General features: G+C 39.9%; 1 protein-coding gene across 1 annotated transcript; it reads left to right on the plus strand.

Moving 5' to 3' along the window:
* The first annotated feature begins 10,980 nt into the window (after positions 1–10,980).
* pank4 (pantothenate kinase 4 (inactive)) lies at positions 10,981–22,998 on the plus strand. The gene is made up of 19 exons (XM_030777228.1): positions 10,981–11,080; positions 11,893–11,975; positions 12,639–12,847; positions 13,040–13,223; positions 13,334–13,426; positions 14,389–14,542; positions 15,151–15,332; positions 15,554–15,635; positions 15,835–15,935; positions 17,202–17,357; positions 17,665–17,777; positions 18,085–18,172; positions 18,494–18,645; positions 18,854–18,909; positions 19,198–19,247; positions 20,185–20,289; positions 20,427–20,527; positions 20,658–20,726; positions 20,837–22,998. Exons 1-19 carry the CDS (start codon positions 11,002–11,004, stop codon positions 21,051–21,053), a joined length of 2,274 nt encoding a protein of 757 aa, XP_030633088.1. The 5' UTR covers positions 10,981–11,001; the 3' UTR covers positions 21,054–22,998.
* Positions 22,999–23,428: the final 430 nt, after the last annotated feature.

The raw sequence follows: 23,428 nt of genomic DNA on the forward strand, positions 1-23,428 counted from the left end.
GCTCAGTGCCCTTATTGCTGGAGGACAATGGCCATGTCTCAGGGGACCAGATGGAGAGGTGGGGGGGTGATGGAGAGAGACTCACAGTGCTCTGTGTGAATCTGGGAAAGTGGTGACCCTGTAAAGAGATCAGATCTTCTGCCTGATGTGGAGATCGGTGTCACTGATCAAGCACATGCTCATCATCACTGAGTGCACGTGCATAACACTGACTCAGAACATCAAGCATAAACATTGCCTTCAGTAAAATATATATTAAATTTACTTCATACAATGTATACACGAATATGATTTAAATCAAGTATATATTAATATACCTCACATAACATATATGTCAATATGCTTCCCAAATGTGACAGCATAAGTAACATTACTGTTTCTCCATTCTGCAAGGTATGAATTTGAAGTTGAAAGAAAATCCCTCACATACATTATCAAGATTCCTTATGTTTGTAAATTCCTATATTTCAACAACAAAAGACAAGAGCTGCTTGCTTGTCTTTCTTATTTGAGTCTCGTCAGCATGGTTAATTGCAGAGAGCTGTGTGCTTCACAGACTCCATGCCATTCACTTTCTTATTACCTCACTCCTCCTTCTCTGGATCTGGTGGGAGCAGTAGAGACACACGACTTCCCACACTCCGGCATGAATAACATTAAACCATTCAGACAACAGAAGTGTGTCTGCTCCCACAGCACCGCACTGACTGCTCTCATATGAATGGAAGCGGGACATTTTAGAAAGGACTGTTAAAAACGTATAACCGATATTCTGGGAAAACTGCTTACTGCCACTGAGTTATTCTCTGCAAAAAGTGACCAGTTTCAATATAAATGCTTTAGAGTTGCCAATCACTAAAATTGATTTTTGTAGTTCGGCAGTGGACACATTGTAAAGGTGTATTTTTATATTCTATGATCACCATTTAAGAATTTGAGAATCCTTTCAAAGTCTGATTTTTTTTTTTTTTCATTTTCATTTTGGGGTTAATTCACTGGCAATATGAAGCTGGGGGCCTTGTTAAGATACTCTTAAGTTGTATTAGCATTTGAATAGGCACACGTCTATTGTTCAGAGAGATTGTTCTCAATGGGGAAAGTGTGGGAAAACCCTACAGAGCAGAATCACAGTTCTAATGTCAATTAGCATCTTTACTCCCACTGGTACTTAAATATTTTAGGAGAAACAAGGTACACAGGGGAACAGGCATTTTGACCCTTTAAAAAACACTGTTACACTGAGGCACTGCATGATATTCGCTTGCTCATTCAGAGTTTGAACACTGTTTGTACTGTCGGCATGAAATCACAAACAAAACCACAAGGCAAAAGTTTTTTTTTTTGTAATTTTACTTAGCTGGTCATTATAGTGATGATTATGATGGCACCGATGGAAACATTACCTTTTTGGCGATAACAGTGATGACGAGTTCTTTTTTCCCCTCATATTGTTGTATCTGTCAGATCACTTCAAGCATAGTGCAGTATTCTCTTTCCTTATTCTTTAATGAAACTCATCGCTAAACATAGCATATATTCACTTAAGCTGGCCACACCAGGATGGACTTTCCCTCCAGATGGTTTGTGACGTCCGGCAGTGTCTACAATACTACACAGAGCCAATGGCCATCACTAATAGTCTATTCAGTGCTCTAAACAGCTTTTGTAGTCCATTGATCAGAGAACACAGGACTCAGTGTGGGAAACTCCGATGAGTTCTCTACTTACACTGAGTATCAGTAACAAGATATAGGATACATCTGCTACATCTGGACTCCCAGCAATCAGAGTGCGTACATGAAACCATTAGTAACACTGTGAAAACTCAAGTTAAAAAAAAACAAAAAAACAACGAATAAACTTTGACAGATGTTTTCATGGTTTATGAACCAATAATGTTATAAATCAATAAAAAAATGTACTTAATTTTAAAATCAATTCATAGGAGCATTTCACTTGAATTTAAGTTTTCTGTTCACATCGACTACCAGTAAAAAAATGCAAGACTGCTGCATCTGTACTCCCAGCTTTGACAACAGACTAGAACATGAAAAGTCCTGGAACAAGAAAGTGTTGAAAAACAAAATTCCATAAGGCCACGTATCTGTCACAAGAATGAACGCTCAGCTAAATAATGCACATGAATTACATAATAAAACACAACTGAGATCTGGGGGCCTATTTTGAAAATATTAGTTGCTCACATAACTGGAATTTTCACAGTTATAGAAAATTACAATTGTGCCATACACCAACTATGTTAATGCCATTGAGATTCCTCGTACACTTTGAACTGGGGCATTGTTGCGACAGATGGAGACATATGTACAGTGATTATGGTTATATACGTGATGTGGAAAGGATTTAAACTGTTCAGTTACATTTGTCATTTTAACACCTGTGTAGAGAACGATGGACATGTGCTCTGACAATGGCATTGATCTCAACATCAGGCAGCAGATCTGATCTCTTTACAGGGTCGTCACATTCCCAGATTCACACAGAGGACTCTTGAGTTTCCCTCCAACACCCCTACCCTCTCCATCTGGTCTCCTGAGGCAAGGCCATTGTCCAATAAGAACGCTGTTCATGTGGCAACTCCACATTTCTCATAGCCCACCCAAAGCTACTGGCTCAAAAATGTAACATAGTCCAACAGACCCAAGAGCCACACATTCGCATGGAGATTTGGGAGTATAAATAGGAGTGAAGAAGCCATTACACGTCACATTCACTGTATACTGAGATCTCTTCACCCCACAGATACAGTCATGCAGCCTACTCAAGGGTGCAACAGACTCTGACCAAAGAAGTGAATTGAGATTTGATCATTTAAACTTTGCTAGTCATGTTTTTTCACTAATATGTTTAGTACTGTCGATCATAGTCATTACATTCTTTCTTGATTTCTTTCTGCAGCTTTGAGGGCTGATGGGGGAACAAAAATGTGTAGATTTTGTTTCAACAACAGCTTTGAGAAATTCAAGTCCCTCCTGGGTGCCAGGTTCTTCAACAGGCAGCCTGATTACAAGTTTGAGAAAACTGATGTTTTGGAGATTGGAGATTTGGACTGTTTTTCTTCCTGAAATAAATTCAGCAGCACTCTGCTGTTTGGGAGCATTCCCTCCTGCTCAGCTGTCAGTCAAGGTGTCTCCAGATGTGTCTGCAAGGCACTGTCCTGAGCCACTGCTGAATCCCTTCCAGAACCAGCAGCCCTCATCTAATGATAAAAGAAAGGGTTGCTTTCATTTTGAGGGTCTCTGGTGCAGCATAGCATCAGTATATAGGAGAATATAGCCAAGACTGTCCCCTGGAGGACTTGTCAGACTGGTAGACTTCTACAGAGTAGAACAGACCAACGCAATTTACTATGCAGTTAATACAGGGTGTCAGTCACAATAACTATAATTTAGGTTGGACTTTTTTTCCTTCAGCATATAAAGACTACTCTTGGATTTCTAAATGTCCATTACAAAATAATGTATTTTTTTTCTTCTGTGAAGAGCTTAAATTAGTGGAATTATTGCTCATATATTGTTTAATATAGGTCAGAAGGCTTTGGAAAAAAGCTTCAATAAATATTACAATACCAGAGAATCCCTTTATATTCAAGCATTAAAGATGCTCTATATGTATATTTGTTAAATATGAAAATGTTTTTTGGAAATAAACAAGCTTTGTAATTTGGATAGACCCTCTGTGAGGATGTTTTTTGAATTGCTTTTTCTGAACATTTCAGCATTTTCATAGTCACACTACTCTGTCTTTTTTTCTACTTTCCTGCAATGTTTTACAATTAAATGTTTATCTCACCATTCAGTTTACTATGTAATATATGTTTCCATTTGCCTTTTACAAAGGTTGTCTTATAATATGCAAACTATGCTCTATTATGAATGTTTTGTGTCTTACCATAGATTTACAATGTATTTGCTTGTTTTCAAGCATTAGAAAATGTTTGAAAATTAAAATAATATCTTCACTATATTGTTTAATATGAATGTCTTGGACACTGATTTTAGGATTAGGACTATATGGACACTTAGTTTATGGAAACGCCTGACATTAGTCATCCATAGACTCTTTTTAGGAGATGAATTTATACCTTCAAGCAATAGACACACAAATTGGATGGAACAGAGCATCACAGTAAGATAGGAATGTCCAGTTAGGTGATTACAAACCACTTATTCAAGTGTACAAAGCTGTTTATGAATTGCTATCAGAGGAATAATACATTATACAAAGTTCTATAGGTATGGAATATATTTTAAGACTACGGTGCATGACCTCAAAATTTGGTCAAAATTTTATTTTGTCTTCAAACCAACAGGCTTCAATAATCAGGCCCAGGGCATCAATCTTCTCTACTAAGGACTAAAAGCAATTTTTCAAATGTGTAGCAGTAATCAGTAATTCTAAATAATCCAGACTGAGTGTCAGGTCATGTATTATTATGTTTAAAAAACAACAGGTTTTTCATCCAGCACCAGGGTTAAGTGTTCCACAGAAGAGGCTGCAGTAGTACTGCAATGTAAAGAAGAAAAGAAGAATATTTTTGTAATTGACACATAAAATAGCTTATTTCCGTTTATTATGTTTACTGTTTGATAATTTACAGACATTCATTAAAAAGATACCAGAGGGTCATGTGAACTGGTGAGACAAATTACCTGTTGAATAGGTACACTTCTGTTGTTCAGAGGGATCTTTCTGAATGTGTGGGAGTGTGGGAAAGAGCTCCAGTTCCAAGTCACCGTTTTAATGTCGTTATGATCTACAGTCTTATAGGCACTCGGATGTTTGGGGGAAACACTAAGATGCACAAAGGAGTAGAAAAACTATGTTTGCTGATTTAGAAAAGTAGCTGGCTATAAAAGGAATATAAATATACTCTTAAAGAGATAAATAGTCAAATCACAGTTCCAAAAACACAATGTTAACTGTGAAACTGAAAGCCCTGGAGGGGAAACAGGTATTTTGTATGTAGAACTTTGAAACTGAACTTTGGCTTTGAACTGTAACTATAAAGGAAAAATAATCGAGGACATAATCAGTGGGACATATATTCAAGCTGCTAATAAGAAACACAGATGGGGACAAATCATTGCTGTGGGTCAGTCAGAGATCGTCCAATAAGGATCTTTCCCTCCAGATGGTTTGTGATGTCATGGCTGTGTCCACAATGGTGACTGTCAAGAAACCAGAGGTAATCACCATCACTAATGGTCCATTCAGTACTCTAAGCAGCTTTTGTAGTCTATTGATCAGAGAACAGGGGTTCAGTGTGGGAAACTCAGATGACTTCTCTACTCACAGACTGTGGTGACACAGGACACCTATACTACATCTGGACTCCCAGCACCAACAGGCTACACACTCCAGACGTTTTTTTTTTTCTTTTTCTTTTCGCCACACGCCCATCATAAGCACATTTCATTCATGTATACACAATAAATGTAAATCTTTGCAGAAATTCCGCAAGAGTGTTGACTTTGTGCTAAGACATACAAGTCTCTGCTTGTATGTTTTCCTGTTTTTAACTGTTTGTCAGTAAGCAGATTAAATGAACTGCTATCAGATTTACTCATTGTAAAAAATGTAAAAATCGAAATGATGGGACGATATTATCATTACATTTATTCAAAACATTTGATAAATCACTGGTTTTAATAAATAAAAAATTACATCTACTTATATCTACTTAAACACAACTGTTTATCAGAGTGATGTATCTTCCACAAAGGAAACATAAACCAAGTAGCTGTCCCATTTCATAACATATTATAACATGGTTCAAGGATTCATATAAAAGAAAAAAGAAGGGCAATATAAGTAATGAAAGATGCGGAATGTTGCAATACCAAAGTATGACTTCGGAAATCAAGTTACACCATGAATACTTCCAAAAATACTCACACACTTCAGCCATGATCCAGGAAGAGAGAGTAAGCCTAAAACTATCTGAAAGTATGGTAATTATGGGATACTACACTGAGAGCTCTCTAATCCAGATGGTTGGAGTTGTACAAGCTCAGTTAGTGCAGTGCTGTGGGAACAGACACGCTTCTATTGTCTGAGTGATTTACTGTGATGAATACAGAAGTGTGGGAAGACGTGTGTCTGTACAGCTCCCACCACATCCAAAGAGGGAGAGGGCGTGTGCCTGGGGCTCGTCCAGTTTTCTGCTGGGAGACAGATATGTGTGTGTTTTCAAAGAAAGAGAGTGTGTTGCGGAATGTGAAACACGAGCCTGTGAACAGGTAACAACAAGTGTAGCCCTCTCCACCTGTCCGCTTTGATAAAGACACTATTATTTCTGAAAGACTGACTTAAAGCAGCAAATATCTAAAAAAAAAAAAAAAATCTCATTTCAGATACTTTGAAATCATGTGCAGAAAATGTGGGAGCGTCAGTAAAGTTTGAAAATGATCTCAATACTCAGAACAAAAGAAAAAACACAGTAACTCCTGCCATTGATTAATATTATATCGCTAAATACACTGATTATTCTACTTTACCTCCAAATTTCCCTGTCAAAAGTGTTGACATGTGGTTTAAAATGTTACTGTTGACAATATACAGCCAAACCTAAAGATACTAGTATCTTGTAGCCATATTTCATTAGATATCCACTCACTTAATATGAAATATATACATAACTGATGGAATGAGAGGACAGAAAATGAGAAAAATGTAAATAGATTAAATTGATTTAAAATCACCATATCTAGCATTTGACAAATATACACTTATCTCTTCAAATGTAACAATCTGTAATATGTAATAATCTGGCTTGCCTATCAAGAACCACAGTAGTGCTGAAAAAAACAACTGTGTTACAGTAACACGTGTGCACACAGTGATGATGAGTGTGTGGTTGATCAGTGACACTGATCCTAGCATTAGGCAGAAATCTCTTTAGAGATCTGATCTCTTCAGAGGGTCACCACTTTCCCAGATCCACACATAGCACTGTGAGTCTCTCTCCATGACCTCTAACTTGTCCACCTGTTCTCCTGAGACATGGCCATTGTCCCCCAGCAGTGACAGCAGTGGGCATGTGGCAGCTCCACATTCTTCATTATCCATCCAAGCTCATCCATTGGCTACAAACTGTGAGAAACTGCAACAAGCCAAAAATCCACACATTCAAATGGAGATTTGGGAGTATAAATAGAAGAGATGCAGCAAGTACAAGTCAGATTCAGTCTACACAGAGAGCTCCACATTGTAAAGATACAGTCATAGCACCTACGACAACTTCCGGTATGATCTGCCCAAAGGAACACTAGAATCTGATAAGGTAAGACGAATTTCAGTGTCATTATTACATCTGCTGTTGTTATATTTTTCTTACTATTGTTGCTCCTTACAGCAAACTTACCAAATTTTGTCTTCTTTTTCAATTGCAGATAAGAAAGCCAGTAATGGAAAAGGTCCATTCAAGTCTCTCCTAGGTCGAGAATTCCTCAACCAGCAGCCAAACTGAGGATAGTCGACATTCTTCAGGTGACATCTCAAAAAGAAAAAAACAATGTGCATATGTTCCCACTCAGGAGCTGCAAATCAAGGCTTCTCCAAGCGTGTCAAGATATTGTGCACTTCCTATCAAAGGATGCAAGGAAGTCACAGACCCTTTAGAGACCACTGTGGCAGTTCCACAACCTACAGTCATCACCTGATGAAAGGAAGGAGAAAGTTTTTCTCCAGCTGAGCTCCTTGTCCCAGCACACCATGGACAAAGGAAGAAAGCCTTGAAAAGAGCGCCCTCTAAAGGCTGTGGTAAACACTTAACACAGATGAGACTGTCTGAAGAGTGTAGTCTATATTAGACTCTATGGGAAAAAATTACAATTTCAGTCAGTGATGTTTTCTACTCTACTCACGTTTTCTCTCTGCATTCGCAGAGATTTTTGGGACACTTTTTTGCATTGCAAAAATATGAGCCTTTCCCCTGCAATTTTCAGAATTGCTGTACGTGATGGTTTGGATTAAACTGGATTTGGAATTGCTTTCTACTGAAGAAATTTTATCTTCAACCATCATTATACGTATACACCCTAATAGGGAATCTTGTGTAATTTCTATGTAGATTTGAAAGAGCAGTTTTAACCTCACAGAAAACTTCAGCATTTTGTAGTCAATACTCTGCCCTTCCCTTATATTTTCTACTCTCTTGTGGATATTCTCATGTTTTAGTGAGAAATTCAATGGTCATTTACTGTTGTAAATGTTTTTCATTTGTCTTCTACAAACACTACTGAATATGTAAACCAAAAGTAAGTCTCAGTGCCCTTGTATCTCAGAGGGTTCAAGCAAATGTTGATACATTATCACTATTACCTGTTGTAAAAATGTTGTTTAAACAGTTGTTTGTTTAAAATCTCCTATAAAGACATTAAACCCTCACACTTATTTCTTGCTTCAAGTGAATTCTGTCACCATCATTAGGTATAAAGAATTAGTCATCTGTCATGCTGGTGGTGTGGTGCAGGACACAAGTGCAGAACACAATGATGGTGGAAAAAAAAGGAGGACTTTACTGGAACTGAAGATCAAAATACATGTGCAGAACAGGAACAAAAAGGTGCAGCATAACAGTGTGCTCTAAAACGTAAACAACGATAGACAAAAGACAAGGCAAACACTAGGGCATAAATAGAAGAACTAAACAGGGCAAAACAGGATTGGTTGAAATTAATAAGGTTAATAAACGGGGCAAACAGGAACAGGTGAGGGGCGGAGACAGACAAAGACATGCCAAACTAAAAGTCCAAAATGGAGGTGCAGGTTGTGACAGAGCCCCCCCCTTAAGGGGCGGCTCCCAGATGGCCCAAAACAAAAAGTTCAGAACAGACCGGGGGGGTGCGCGCACAGAGGGATGACCGAAGGTGCTGCTGATGGGTCCCCTCTGCGGCCGAGCAGGTGGGGAGGTTAGCTGGATCGGACACCGGAGCGGGCTTTCCAAACCGGGCACAGGAACGAGAATGGAGCACACCCTCCAAACAGCCTCGACGTCAGCTGAGCTGGATCGGGGAAGCGGCCTCGGGAACAGGACAGGGCGTCAGCATGGGAGCTGACCAGGGCAGGGCGTCAGCATGGGAGCTGACCAGGGCAGGGCGTCAGCATGGGAGCTGACCAGGGCAGGGCGTCAGCATGGGAGCTGACCAGGGCAGGGCGTCAGCATGGGAGCTGACCAGGGCCGGGCGTCAGCATGGGAGCTGAACAGGGCCGGGAAGCGGCCTCGGGAACAGGGCAGGACAGCGCACCCTCCATGGTGCGCCGGGCAGCGCACCCTCCATGGCGCCTTCGGAGACACTGCTTGAAGAGGGTGCTTCAGGGGATTCAGGGTGGCAGAGACAGGAGACCCAGGAGCGGACACAGCCCTAGAGATGGTTGGGCCCAGCACCACAGTCCATGTGGTGCCTGGGTCTAGGGCTGGGAGCCCCAAAATGGAGGTGCAGGTTGTGACATCAACATTAGTCATTGACTTAGTGGTTTTTAGATAATAACACAGGACAAACAGAAGCTCTGCAGATGGAATCTCACTTGCATTAAAAAAAATAACATCATCCATTGCAACAGCAGTGAACTATTAATTTAGGATTACATGTATTACATTGTTTTTTTAGATAATACATATATACAGCTACAATCATATCAATCCAAGGCATCCCATGATGTTCCATTAGGTGGAGGTTTGGGGACTAAAATCACTCAAGTAAACTGAACTTGCTATAAGGTCCCTAGAATCGTTGTGAGATAACACATTATTTGTAATATAATCAGGTGGAATTGTCTTTGTGAACTACAAATTGATTGGACCTTCAAATGGATTCACTGATGTTCAGACATGCTCTGGCACTCAAATATTGCTCACTTGGTATATAGGGACATAATGTGTGCCAGGAAATCATTCCCACACCATTATACCACTTATACCAGTCACTACTGTTGACATTAGGCTGGATGGTTCCATCCATGCTTCTTATGCCAAATCGTCTCTGTGCCATCAGCATCACACAACAGGAACAGGGATTATTTGTACCAGCTGATGTTTTTCCTCTCTTCAGTTTGCAGGTGCTAGTGAATGTAACCCCACTAAAAACAACATGCTGTTTTCAGCTAAATAAGAACGGAACCCTGTGTGGTTGTCTGCTGTTAAAACACCTGAGTGACAAGAATGGATGAGCAGGGTATTTCGAGATAAACGCCACTGTTCTGTAGTAATTTACGTATTTGTGGCCCACTGGTCAGCTTGAATGATTTTTGTTATTCTTTGACCTCTTCTATCTTCAAGTCATTTTGAATAGAGGCTGTCTTGCCACTGACTGAATATTCTCTTGTTTGTCATATAATTTTTAGTAAGCTTGGGACAGTGCCAAGAAAATTAACTGTTCATATCAAGTCTATGTACAAAACTAGCATCTACTGACTAAGCCTATGTCGTTCATGAAAATCTAAGCAGGGTGACTCTTTCTGAGATAGTGGAAGAGGCACGTTCAACACTGATATTCGATATAACATTCAGTATTGCTTGGGTAACTTTGTCCATTCTGATATTCAGTCCAACAGTAACTGGATTCCCCTGTGTGCTCACTTCATGTGGAAAGCCATGGCAACTTGTGTGAGTCTTTGCAAGAGCCATGCATTTTGGGAATGTGGTTTGTAATAAACTAGCCAAGTACGTAAACGAGCTAGTTGTGGCTGAGCTCTAAAGCACGAACTTTCAGAGGACAAACAAAATGTAAAGTTCGTGACATCTGACGACTGAAAAGTAGAAATCGTATTAACTCCCAACTATGCGTATCACAGCCTACTACGAAGCCTATGTTAAATTGCATGCAAACCAATTTAAACCAGAAATTGACGCAGCATTCATACTGATATAACGCAATGACGTTCTTTCACCGACTCATTGTCGTAACAAGCTAATGTTTGCAAAACAAGCTTTCCAAGATGGCGGTGTGCAGTGGGGTAGATAGAGGCTCTCACAGTATGGATAAAAGCATTACCCTTCCACCGGACGAGATATTTCGAAATTTGGAAAATGCCAAGAGGTTCGCAATAGACATAGGTACCGTAATACAAAACTCCAATATTTTTCATTCTTGCTAATGCTAAATGTGCACTTGTAGAGCGCATAGTCGACTGAGCTGAGGGGGCAACCCTCAGCGTATTCAGTTAGCTGGATTGTTGCTACTTAGCTTGACAGGTCACTCACATTCTCGAGATTTTGTTGTCATGTACTTTTGACAGGTGATTGCTTGCTGTAGGATTATATTGATTTGGCCTTAAAGTCGTATTAAAATGACCAACAAAGAGGGAAGCCCTGACGTATCTATAATTATTGAATGTGTAACTGGCAGAATGTGTGTCTGGAATAATTGTTATAGACAGAGGGCTACCGATATATTAGCTCGCTGAATTTACTAGCTTAATCAGGCAAACATCTCTTAATGTTACTGTGGGATTAGTTTGTATGCCAGATGTTGATTGTATTAATGTCCCAAGTGTAGTTAGACATACCTCTTCTTCGTTAAGTTAGAAATATGTAGAAGTTAATAGAGTGTATATATGCATTAACATCAGCCTCAAGAATCAAAGTTACTTATAGACTACAAAGACATTTACTAAGCTAAACCCAACTGTCACGAGGTGGACACACCTCATTGTCAGCTGCCGCTGCAAGCTAATGTTTCGTCATATGTACTATATGTAACCAGCGTGCTCATAGTTTATCAAGAACTAATTCTGCTGTTGTGGACAAACTGGCTGACGAGTGGGTCGTGCATGACCTCCGTCGTCATTGACAAATTCACTAACCCAACTGCTTAATGAAACTATACAGTTAAATTTTGTAATAACAAGTGTGAACTCTCCTGACAGGTGGTTCTTTGACAAAACTAGCTTATTACTCCACTGTTCAGCACAAAGTTGCCAAAGTGAGGTCATTTGACCATGCAGTGAAGGTGAGCTGTAAGGTAAGATTCCATATCATGTAGTCTGTTTTGTGTGAATGCAGTGGGGGGCTTTTTAAAATAAATGCATGCATATTGTTCAGTTGGTTCATTGAGCAGGGTTTTGCTCCTCTTCAGTGGTTTTCTTCAAGGGCAAGAACACCCCACCTCATTTGATTTGTTAGAAGTGACCACTGCATCCCAGTTTGTCTGCCCCAGCCAACCCCACAGTCAAGAATGCAAGGAAAATAGCACAGTTGTGAAAATAAAGGAATTATCTGCAAGTGCCTGAGTCCCCCTACGTTTCCATGATATCGAACCCCAAGGATTATCTCTGTGCAGTGGTGCTTGTTCACAATGAGTCAGCTACCTCTGCAGACTGCTTATGGTTATTGAATGGTTATTTTCGGAGCGTAGGTCTAAAGTACATTATCATATTTCATATCTTCAGTTGGGGTCCTCATGCATTTAAATAATCTAGTAATAGCAATAGCACTGCCGATCAGACACTGAATAAATTCTTCTTGTAGAGCTGTTAAAGAATCCATAAATATATATTCAGTATAGGTTAGAGTGAAGAATGACATTGCTTTAGGTGCTTAGGGGTTTTGTCAGGTGTCGTTTTTTCTTTCATTTTTACGTTTGCTATAATAATCGAGCATTTGCTTGTTTCAGGAAGCACAGGAAGATCCCCTCTATGAGATTTCTGTGCAAGAGGAGATTACTGCCCGACTCCACTTCATCAAATTTGAGAACACTTACATCGAGACCTGCTTAGACTTCATCAAAGACCACCTGGTCAACACTGAAACCAAAGTCATCAAAGCCACTGGTGGAGGGGCTTACAAGTTCAAGAACCTGATTGAGAAAAAGTTAAAGCTCAAGTGAGTATGCTCTTGAGGCATTGTGTTGCAAAAAACCCTGAAAAGTCAGTGGAGAATATTGTACATTTAAATCTTTCTTCATTTAGGATTTTCATTGTGCCTCTGTAGATTCTCTTTGTTTTCAAATTTTGTACTGAACTTTTATTTTTGTGTTAAACCAAGGACTGTTATATCTTTTTTTTTCTGTGTCAGAGTGGACAAAGAGGATGAAATGTCCTGTTTGATCAAGGGCTGCAACTTTGTACTAAGGAACATTCCCCATGAAGCATTTGTTTATGCCAAACATGCCGACTCTGAGTTCCGCTTCCAGAACACCCACCCTGATATCTTCCCATACCTGCTTGTCAACATTGGCTCTGGGGTGTCTATTGTCAAGGTAACATGTTTGGAACCGTTGCTGCTAGGCTAATGGATTAATGTCTGTGTAAAATGAATGTGGCCTGACAATGAGAAATGTCTGTCTCTTTCTCTTTTTTATTCCCACAGGTTGAATCTGAAGACAAATTTGAACGCATCGGTGGAAGTTCTATTGGTGGTGGAACCTTTTGGGGTCTTGGTGCTTTGCTCACAAAAACAAAGGTGATAATTTCCCACTTACATTTTCATATAACGTTTTGTCATGTTAGTTTGTTATTACATCACATAGTTAATGTTTTCTGTGCAGTTCTGTTAATAGTGCGATGCTTTAACTGTTTCATGTCCTTGTTGGTGTTGATCATGACATACTGTGAGAACCCTGAATTGACTGAGGGAGACCCTCCAGGCTATGAATGTGGGATATTCCTTGGTATAACCTTCTTTTTTTATTGTTGTGGCTGCTACTGACGTTGTTCAGTATTTGGAGATAAGCACTTTCTTCAGGGATGTGACGTCAGATGTTATTTTGCTTTTGATGAAGATAAAGATCCAACAACTGTCAAACTCTTTCTTCTCTTGATTTTGATTAAAAAATAAAAAGCGTCTGTTTTATCCTGATTCTGGAACGTGACATACCAAGTTCTTGGTAACTAGTCTGAATTTGTGAAAAATGGATTCGCTGTGGATAGCTTGCATAGTTTGTCAGCCCGTCTCCTCAGTTCAGGGTTTCTGTAGATCATTGTCAGGGCTGTCCATTGTTTTCTTTACTGTTGGTGTTATCTTTGGAATCTCTTGCTCAATCGGTGCTGGAATCTGACACTCTCGCTGTCATATCTGTGCATTTCATCATCACTCTGTGGTAGTGCTTGTGTGATATGATTGTCTTTGTACCTCTGTACCTGTGTCTCGTACCTTATTGATCGATTTCACTGATAGTCAATATTAAGCAAATGAAACAAAAGGAACAAATCTCAAAAAGCTGGTCTTTTCCTTTTGTAATATTTTTTATATGTTCTGATGTGTGCTCAGCGAAGAATTTGAAGTCCTTGACGAGTTGGTTTTCAACTGCTCTGCTATTTATTTGTGTCCTGCTCTTGAAAAAAATATATTGTGCTATGAATTTTATTGTGTACTTCATTGATAGGTAGGATTGATGAAGCTTCTCTCTTCTCTTCGTTCTGTAGAGATTTGATGAGCTACTGCAGTTGGCATCCAAAGGACAGCACACAAATGTTGACATGCTAGTGAAAGACATTTATGGAGGAGCTTATGGATCTTTGGGCTTAACTGGAGACCTCATTGCAAGCAGTTTTGGAAAATCTGCCACCACAGACAAAGGTAGTGTGTATTTTTACCCTCCTCTCACTGTTTTCTATTGAAATGTCTCACAGAGTTAGCACTGTATTAACCCTGCTTCCTAAAGAGATGACCTTTTACCCAGTTGTGATCCCTCGTTCTTAGTGTTTTGTGGTTACTCATAAAATGGAGCAAACATTGTCCTTAGAGCTCTTTGATCCCATGTTGAGATCACACCATGTCACGTGTCAAAACAGTGAGTAGACTCGTTGGACAGTAATATTGTTTAGCTGCTACCTCACCCCCCCCCCCCCCCCCCCCCCCGATTATAAAGTGCAGTGCAATGCTGCAAGTGAGTGTATGTTTCACCTACATGCTTATATTTGGTACAGACATTCTCCTTACAGTAGCCAAGCTGAGAGAGAATGTGCATTTTAGATACTGAATCACTAGTAGATTGAAAAGAGGCTTTTTGTCAACAGTGAATCACAAACAGTTTGTAAAGAGGCTTTTTGTCACATGCAAAAATACATGTCACATGTAGCCTGTTGGGTTGTTGTTATGGCCAGTAAGGGTTGGGATAATGTACTTATTTGTCTGAGGAGTATGCACTCTACACTCTAAGCAATCTTGTGTCAACCTTTGGTCAGAATTCTCCAAAGAAGACATGGCCAAGAGCCTGTTACACATGATCAGTAATGACATTGGGCAGCTGGCCTGCCTCTATGCCAAGCTGCACAACCTGACCCGAGTGTACTTTGGAGGATTCTTTATTCGAGGGCACCCTGTCACCATGCACACTATCACCTACAGCATCAACTTTTTCACTAAGGTAATCTTCATGCACATTCAGTGTAAATGATTACCCGGGCAAGCTGAATCTGAATGCATTTAATAATGAAACTCTTTTGCACTGTAGGAAATTATTATCTGCTTTTATTTTTTCTTTGATTCATATGATATAATCATCTGTCTCATCGTGTTGTGCTCCCCCATTCGTTTTAATGGTTGGAAAGAGCACGAGGTGAAGATGTGTGTTGTGTTGTTTGCCAGGGAGAAGTACAAGCTTTGTTCCTCCGACATGAAGGTTACTTAGGGGCTATTGGAGCCTTCCTCAAGGGGGCAGAAGAAGACAGTAAGTTCCATCCGGAAAATGAAATTATATAGAGGTTCTTGACTTTCTACCAGTAGAAACAGATGTATTGATTAGAGTGTAAGATGACTTTTAAGCACTGATGTGATGAAGTGCTCTCTGTGTTCCACTGTTGTAAATACATCTGAAATTTCACACGTGTCTAAGAAGTCAGTATATGTGGTTCTTTGACTCCACTCAGATCCTAACCAGTACAGCTGGGGGGAGAACTATGCGGGCAGCTCTGGTCTGATGAGTGTTTCTCCTGACCTGAACCCCATGCAGCGTGCTCGCAGTGGAACAGTACGTTTGGCATTATTGTATTCCAGTGCTTTGAGAGAAAAGTGAGAAACATATTGACATGCAAGACTAGGATTTAGTTTTAGAACCGCGAGTTTATGTATCCTCTTCAGTCATACAGAAATCGACTGCAAAATATTTTTTTCATTCTTTTAAAGCTGATCATTTATGTCTCTGTGAAGTGATTTCTTTTAATGATTGCAACTTGCATTTTCAAATGCAGAAGTAGAGTTGATACTTTTACATCAATTTTCTGAAATAATTTCTTCAAAATTTTTTCTTTTTTTTTTCACATTTCCATTTATATCGTTTCTGTCAACTGAATTGCTCAGCTGTCGTTTTACCCCATTCTTTTTTCGTTTTTCTCCTAATCTTTATTTTTACTTCTTTTTCACATACCTGACATCCTTCCTCTGTCTCCCTAACCTTTTCCTTCAGTTTGCAGTAAGTATCGGGGCTTGGTGTGTGGCTTTCTGCTCATGCTTTTGGCTGTCTGATATGCCTAAACAAGTAGCAATAATCCTGACTTGTATGTTACTTTATGTTACATGTTTTGTCATTTTTAACTCACAGTGGCAGCATGTATTCTCAAAGATGAACTTGAAAAACAGTCAGCTTGCCTAAGTTTTGTCAGTATCCAGACCAAAGGTGAAATGATAGGACCATGTTTGTGTTTCTCACTCTGCAAGCTAGGCCTGTTTCAGAAAGTGTTTTCTGTCTATGGATTGGAAGGGAAATATCATTTTGGTCATGGATGTATTGACAGTTAAAAGAGACAGAAGATAAAAGCATAACAGTGGTGGTTTGGATGCTTTTAACTTCTCCTGGGCGTGTGTGAATCCTAACTTGAATTTTGATAATCAGAGAGAGAACTATAACAGTGTCATTATGTGATAAATGTCCTGGGACAAAATTCAAACGCGTGAAAAGGTAAAGATTGCAGCTGCCAAAAGCCAGTTGGTTATGTGCTGTTTCTGGGCTTCATGCAGGCTTTCAGTGCTGCATGTCTGTATTTGCTTAATATCAATCACTCTGAGAACCACATCACCTACTGGCACTGTAAAAATATCAGTGAACTGTAGATTCCCAAAGCGGTAAGATGGAGTGGTCCTTTTTTTTTTTTTTTCTTGTTTCAAACGTTTGCCCTTGTTGTGTAGAGGACAAACGCATTGTAGATGAGTCCCTGTAGCTTTAAGATAGATGGGGATTATTTGTGTTGAAAGCTGTTAGAGAGCACAAGGTTAAGCACTTTTTCTCTTTACACTCCAGTTTGACATGCTGGAGATGGACCGCTTGGAGAGACAGCTGGTTAACCTACCACTGCTGCAGGACCCTTCCTCTTACATCCCTGACACAGTGGATCTGACAGAGGATGCGCTGGCCCGAGAGTACTGGCTCTACTGCTTTGAAGAGGCACTAGATGGGGTGAGTCTAGTCTATCTGTCTCGATTCATCTTCATCTGTTTGAATGCTGTCGCTCTCAACTCAGTTTGACAAAGACAGATTGCTTAGATAAGGACACCGAGACCTGTCTCGGAGGCGTCGTCCAACATTCTGAATTTAACTTTGACAAAGTGTCCTCTTCGCTGAGAAATAGCCTTGGTCCAAAGTGAAGAACATTTTGGGCTCGAATACAGAATGGGAAGACACTGCAGACTAAATGTTGTAAGAAATGTTAAGGGTGTGGTTCCGTCACTCAGTCCTAACACAGGTTCTTTTTTTGACCGGACAGGTGGTAAAACGAGCGGTTGCCAGCCAGCGTGATCAGCCAGAGGCCGCAGAAAGAGCAGAGAAATTCCGTCAGAAGTACTGCCACAAACTCCAGACCCTCCGCCACCAGCCATTGTAAGACAGTCTGAGATGTTGCCTCTAGCCAATCAGTTACTCATGCTCTTTCTGAAGAAGTGCTGTAGACTCACACTCTCGTATATGAAAGCTTGGTTTAATACAACCCTCTGGTTGTCAGCAAACAGACGTAGCGATTCTACATAGATTTGATATGTCTTAAATAACAGAAAATAGTTGAGTTTGAATGTTTGCTAATTCATATGCCACTGCTCTGTCCAGTGTGAGTGTGAGTGAGCACTCGTGTGCTTAGTGAAGGGTTAAACTTCTCTCTGCTGATGTAGCGTGCCTCTCCTCTCATCTGTAGTGCTTATGGATCTCTCACTGTCCGAAGTCTGTTAGACACAAGAGAGCACTGTTTAAACGAGTTCAACTTTCCTGATCCCTACTCTAAGGTTTGCATCGATCCAATGTGTTTTCCTTCATCATTTTAGCCCTAGAGGGTATCTAAATGCAAACTACATTTGCTTGTACAAAAGCTGTACAAAAGAGTTTTTAAAACATTTCTAAGTCCTTTGTTGGAATCAGGTGTTCTGAAATTCTTTCCTCTGCCTTAAATGGGAGCTGTCTCTCACTCTCGCTCTTCTGTTCTCCCTTCCTCCTCTGAATCAAAGTCCTTGTCTTCCTATCACCTGTAAAGTTGTTCTTCCGCTGGTTTCCATTGTTACTTCTCGAGTCTTTGGTTTGGGCTCACATTCTCTATTCTTCACTTATAGATCAAGCAGAGGGAGAATGACATGGCTTTGAAGTACTACCAGAAGGTTGTGAAGTCTCTGGATGAGCTGAACTGGGATCAGAGGCAGTTTGCCCTGGTCAGAGGCCTCCTGGCTGGCAATGTGTTTGACTGGGGAGCCAAAGCAGTGTCTGAGTGAGTGACCGCAGCAGTGTGGGTTCTGGTGAGAGAGCTTGTGCTCATGTCGGTCAGATGTAGTTTTTGTGACGACTGTGAGTAACACGTTTGTGCCTTTGAGGAAGATTGGTTCAGCTGCGCCTTTATATGTGTGTGTTAGTAATTGCTTTTAAATGAAATTCTTATTTTCTTTTTCTTTTTTTTTTTCTTTCCTTTTTTTTGGCAGTGTTTTAGAATCAGATCCAGAATTTGGTTTTGAAGAGGCGAAACGACAGTTGCAGGGTAAGAAACTGCCATTACGTAGCTTTTGTAACTGTTAAAAGGGCTGATTTGTTGGACCCAGAAAAAATGCTGTGTTGATGTTAGATCCATGGGTTCAAAGTGTGGACATGGCTTTTATGTCGCTCTAAATCTTCAGGCGTAATCAGCAGCTCATGCAGCATGCACTTAATCTGTGAAGTGGCTGTACGTTTTTAAACACTGAAAGCATTTGCTGTTGTGTGAAGTGAAATCTGTTGTATTTCTTGGTGGCATGTGTATGTTGAACATACTGTTCTTTTGTCTCCACAGAGCGGCCCTGGCTAGTAGATGCCTATAACGAATGGATTGAAAGGTTGAAGGTGAGACTGTGTGTTTAGCATGACTGCTCTAGACGGTTCTCCCAGAGCCTAGATATACTAGTTTTTAAAAATGAAACTTTAGCAAATGTATAGCTTTAGTATACTCCTCTCTGGAGCAATCAAAATAAATGAAGTATTTAATGTTTAATTTAATATGAAGATCTATAGTAGTGGTATTGGACAGTATTACATCTCAGATAAAAGGCTCTGGTCATGTTAGAGAGGAACCACTCTGTTCGTTACTTGATTCACTTGTTTCTTTGATAGTTGAGTGCAGCAGTGTCTATGAGAGTAACTGTGGTTGAACTGTGCCCTTGGTAAGGGCTGCATTAAAAGAGAATTATGAGTATTCTGACTGATATGGTACTTATGATTATTGATTGTGATTAACAGAGAGATATCCTGTTCATTACTATTCGTTTTCAGTCGACATCATCTCATTTAAAACACAATTAGCTCTAGATCACAGAGGATGGGCCTCTTTTCAGTAATTATATTTCCATTACATCTGTTCTTCTTGTCTACCAATTTTGCTTTTTATTTTATTTAAAAGTACACCATAGAAATAATAAATCCACTTTGTTTGGAAAGACACAGATTTCTTACTGTCTTACGAGCCAGCTGCTCAAAGTGCACTGATTTGAAACCCTGTGATTGGTCAGATGACTCAACGCTGACATTGGTGACTGATCAGCATACTTACAGCACATGCTCAGTTGAGGTTTATATGATTTGATATAGTGCCCATGTGATTACAAGCACAGTGCAGGCATAGCAAAGGAAGAAACAGATTAATTGTGACCTTTTATAAAGTTGTGATTGCAGTTAATATACAGTGAATTTGACCTGATGTGATGTCCTGTGTTTTGCTTGTGTATGTCTAACACTTTTTGAAGAACAGTTTTTGAGTGTCATGCCTGCTGGCTTTCTCTTGCAGGGTCCTCCTCATAAATGTGCATTGTTTTTCGTAGATAATAGTGGAATAGACATCATACTGGGAGTTTTCCCATTTGTAAGAGAACTGCTCAGCAGGGGAACAGAGGTAGGAGTGTTTTTGTCTTCATACACTTTTAGTTCTCAGAGGAATTCTGTCTTTAATCAGAGACTGGAGCTGTCAGTTATACTAGGACAACCCTAGAAGACACACGCGCACACACACACAAACATATTTTCTTTCAGGTTGTGCTCGCCAGCAATTCCGGCCCTGCACTGAATGATGTGACAAACAGTGAGCTGCAGATTCTCACTGAGAGAATAGCAGACATGGATCCTATCATTCAGTGAGTATGAATACCTTTTACCTGATGAAAAGCATGTCTCAGCATGTCTGACATTACTGGATAGCGTATCAGTGACATTCCTTTTCCATTTTTTTCTTTTTATCTATTTATTTTTAACCTTTTTCTACAGAACTGCTGTTAAGGAGGACAGGCTTACATTAGTACAGAGTGGGTCTAGTTCCCCTTGCTTAGACCTGAGGTAAGGTGTCCTTAAAGCTGTCATACCCGTATGCACACTTGACCATCTTAAGTTCAAGGTTTCTGTGTCTGATCACTCATTTTCCATCCCAACCCTCCCGATGCCCTCAGCCGGCTGGACAAGGTGCTGGCCACGGTGGTGCGCGAGCGTGGCACAGACCTGGTGATCATAGAGGGCATGGGCCGCGCCATCCACACCAACTACTACGCCAGGCTGAACTGCGAGAGTCTCAAACTGGCAGTCATCAAAAACTCCTGGCTGGCAGAGCGGCTTGGGGGCAAGATCTTCAGCGTGGTCTTTAAATACGAGGTGCCTGCCAAAGCCTAGGAGCAGCGTTAACCTGGACCCAGTCCCTGCGATAACGGGATGAGGGGATCAGCATACTGAACGTCAGAAGGCAGAGAGAGCCTCCAAATCCACCCAGCCACGGCTGAAATTTGACTTCACGATCGTGTATGTGGAAGGCGAATGGCTCTTTTTTTTTTTTTTTCTTTTCTTCTTTTTCTTTATTCTTTTAAGTCGAAATCGTTAGAAAATGGCACATAGTTTATACATTTAGCGCCTTTCCCTGAAATTGAATATTCTATATTAAGACCACTGCAATGAATGATTAGTGACAGTTTTCATCACGAGATGGTGTTTGATCTTCGGTTTAGATTCTGTCACAGATGGGATTGAGGAAATGATGAAATGAATTATAGTGATGTGTAACAAGCAACCTGTTCAGTCGGCAGTGACGAACCACAAATCTTCCAAAAGAAAGCTTTATTATATAGACACTCTCCTCTGAATATGGCTCTGGCTTTTTATATGGGGTTTTGATGAAAAGCCAAATTGAACATGAACAAAAACTGCCTCTCGGTCTTTGTGTCATCCGTGTCGTCATTGCTCGCCTTTTTAAGCTCACGTTTGAAAGAGTTTTGTTTCAGTCCGTAGCTGCTCTGTAATATGCTGATGTAACAGATATTAGATTGATCGATTCACCGCAGGGATGGTTAAACATGCTTATCCAGAACTTTGCTGAGTTTGATTTTGGCTTATCAAATTTCAGAGGTCATAAAAACTGTGATACTGTAATCTGATTTAAGTATCAAAGAGTAGCACCTAGTGTATTTCACCTGTCAAAGAGAATTAATCTAAGTATCCAGATTTATGCTCGGCCAGATTAGAAGTGAATAGTTAGAGTATGTTCACTGAGATTCATTCTTGTGAAAAGTTTTTGAGCAGTTCAGTTCTGAATGAATAAAAATGGAATGTGTTCTGCTTTTATTAATTCCATGTTAGTGGTGTTGATAGGGTCTGTCTCTGATGGTCAGTTTGCTCTCCTCCCATGATATATAGTTGAAATACATAAAATATTGATGTTAAGAGCTTATATGTTTTATCTGCACAGTTGTGGGTTTCAAGGGGATAGCTTTTTCATGTGATGTACATTTGTGCCTTGAGATGATTGTAACAACAGTGGTAGTCCCATTGTAGTGAAATGACATAATGAAAATTTGTCTTAGATATCAACAAAACTTTTTCCCAGTAGAACAAGAATTCATTCACTGTCTCTGCAAGATGATTATGATTTATTGACACCGAGCCCGTGTTTGACATTTTAATGTTGAAAATGCACTTTACTGATGGAATGAACTGGCTATACCCTCCTAAATCCACTAGATGTCAGTGTTTCACTATAACACACTTGTTGACTCGAAAACTGAAATGTTTCCACTAAAAGAGATTCATTTTATCAAGGGATGCTGGTGCTTACATTTCAAACCTTCAAGGTTTTTTTTTGTGTTTTTTTTTTTAAATCAACTTTGTCTGGGATTATCACAATGTCATACTTTCAGTGAATAGAATAGAACATTCAAACAAACTAAAATAATCAGTGCAATCCCACACATTGCTTAGATTTTGAGATACTCTCACCATCTACCATTTGTTAAAAGTCAAAATCTGCTTCCTCTTCAGGGTTGTACAGCACAGTATTGCCTCAGTGTCCCAGCTGTGTCCTCTTAGAGAGATTGAATGGGTATGTGATTGTGTGTATTTTTCCCTCTGTGATAAGAATGTCTATTTGTCCTGGTGTGAGCTAAAGAATGTCATCAGTGTTCTTTCCTGTTATGACTGATAACTTGGCTGGACACAGGCGTACACATGTGTACACTGTTATGTGGATATAATTGATTTACAGCATCTTCACGGTGCAGTGTAGCACAGTAAGAAGCACATTTAATGCCTCCCTCCGTGTTAAAATGTGTGTGTGTGCGTGTGTGTCTGTCTATCTGTTCAAAAGAGGGAGCTTAGATGAACAAGTCTTTCACTGGGAGAATTGGGAAATCTTGGATCACTTCTCTTTTTAAAGTGTTCTAAAAGCCGTGTGTCAGTTTACCGTCCCCCAGAAGGCTTTGTACTGAATGTGTTTGGTTAAAACTGTGATTGTGCATTTATGATGCATTTTTCATGGTCAGTCACCAGGGTTGTTCCTCTAAGACTGTAATCAAGGGTGTTCTTGATTGTGTCAGCTAAAATCAAGGAATGCTCTCTCAGGCCAAAGCTGCTGGTACTGTCAAGCTTATTTTTTTGCGTCCAAAGCCTCTGCCTACCCTTGATCTCACTTTGTGATATTTTGTAAAATCATATGTAAATAATAATGTAAGTGTGTACATATGTATTTGATTCATTGGCATATCTTGACCTATGTTTGAGAT

Source organism: Chanos chanos, chromosome 6 (assembly GCF_902362185.1).
Source record: "Chanos chanos chromosome 6, fChaCha1.1, whole genome shotgun sequence".
Taxonomy (NCBI): Eukaryota; Metazoa; Chordata; class Actinopteri; order Gonorynchiformes; family Chanidae; genus Chanos; species Chanos chanos.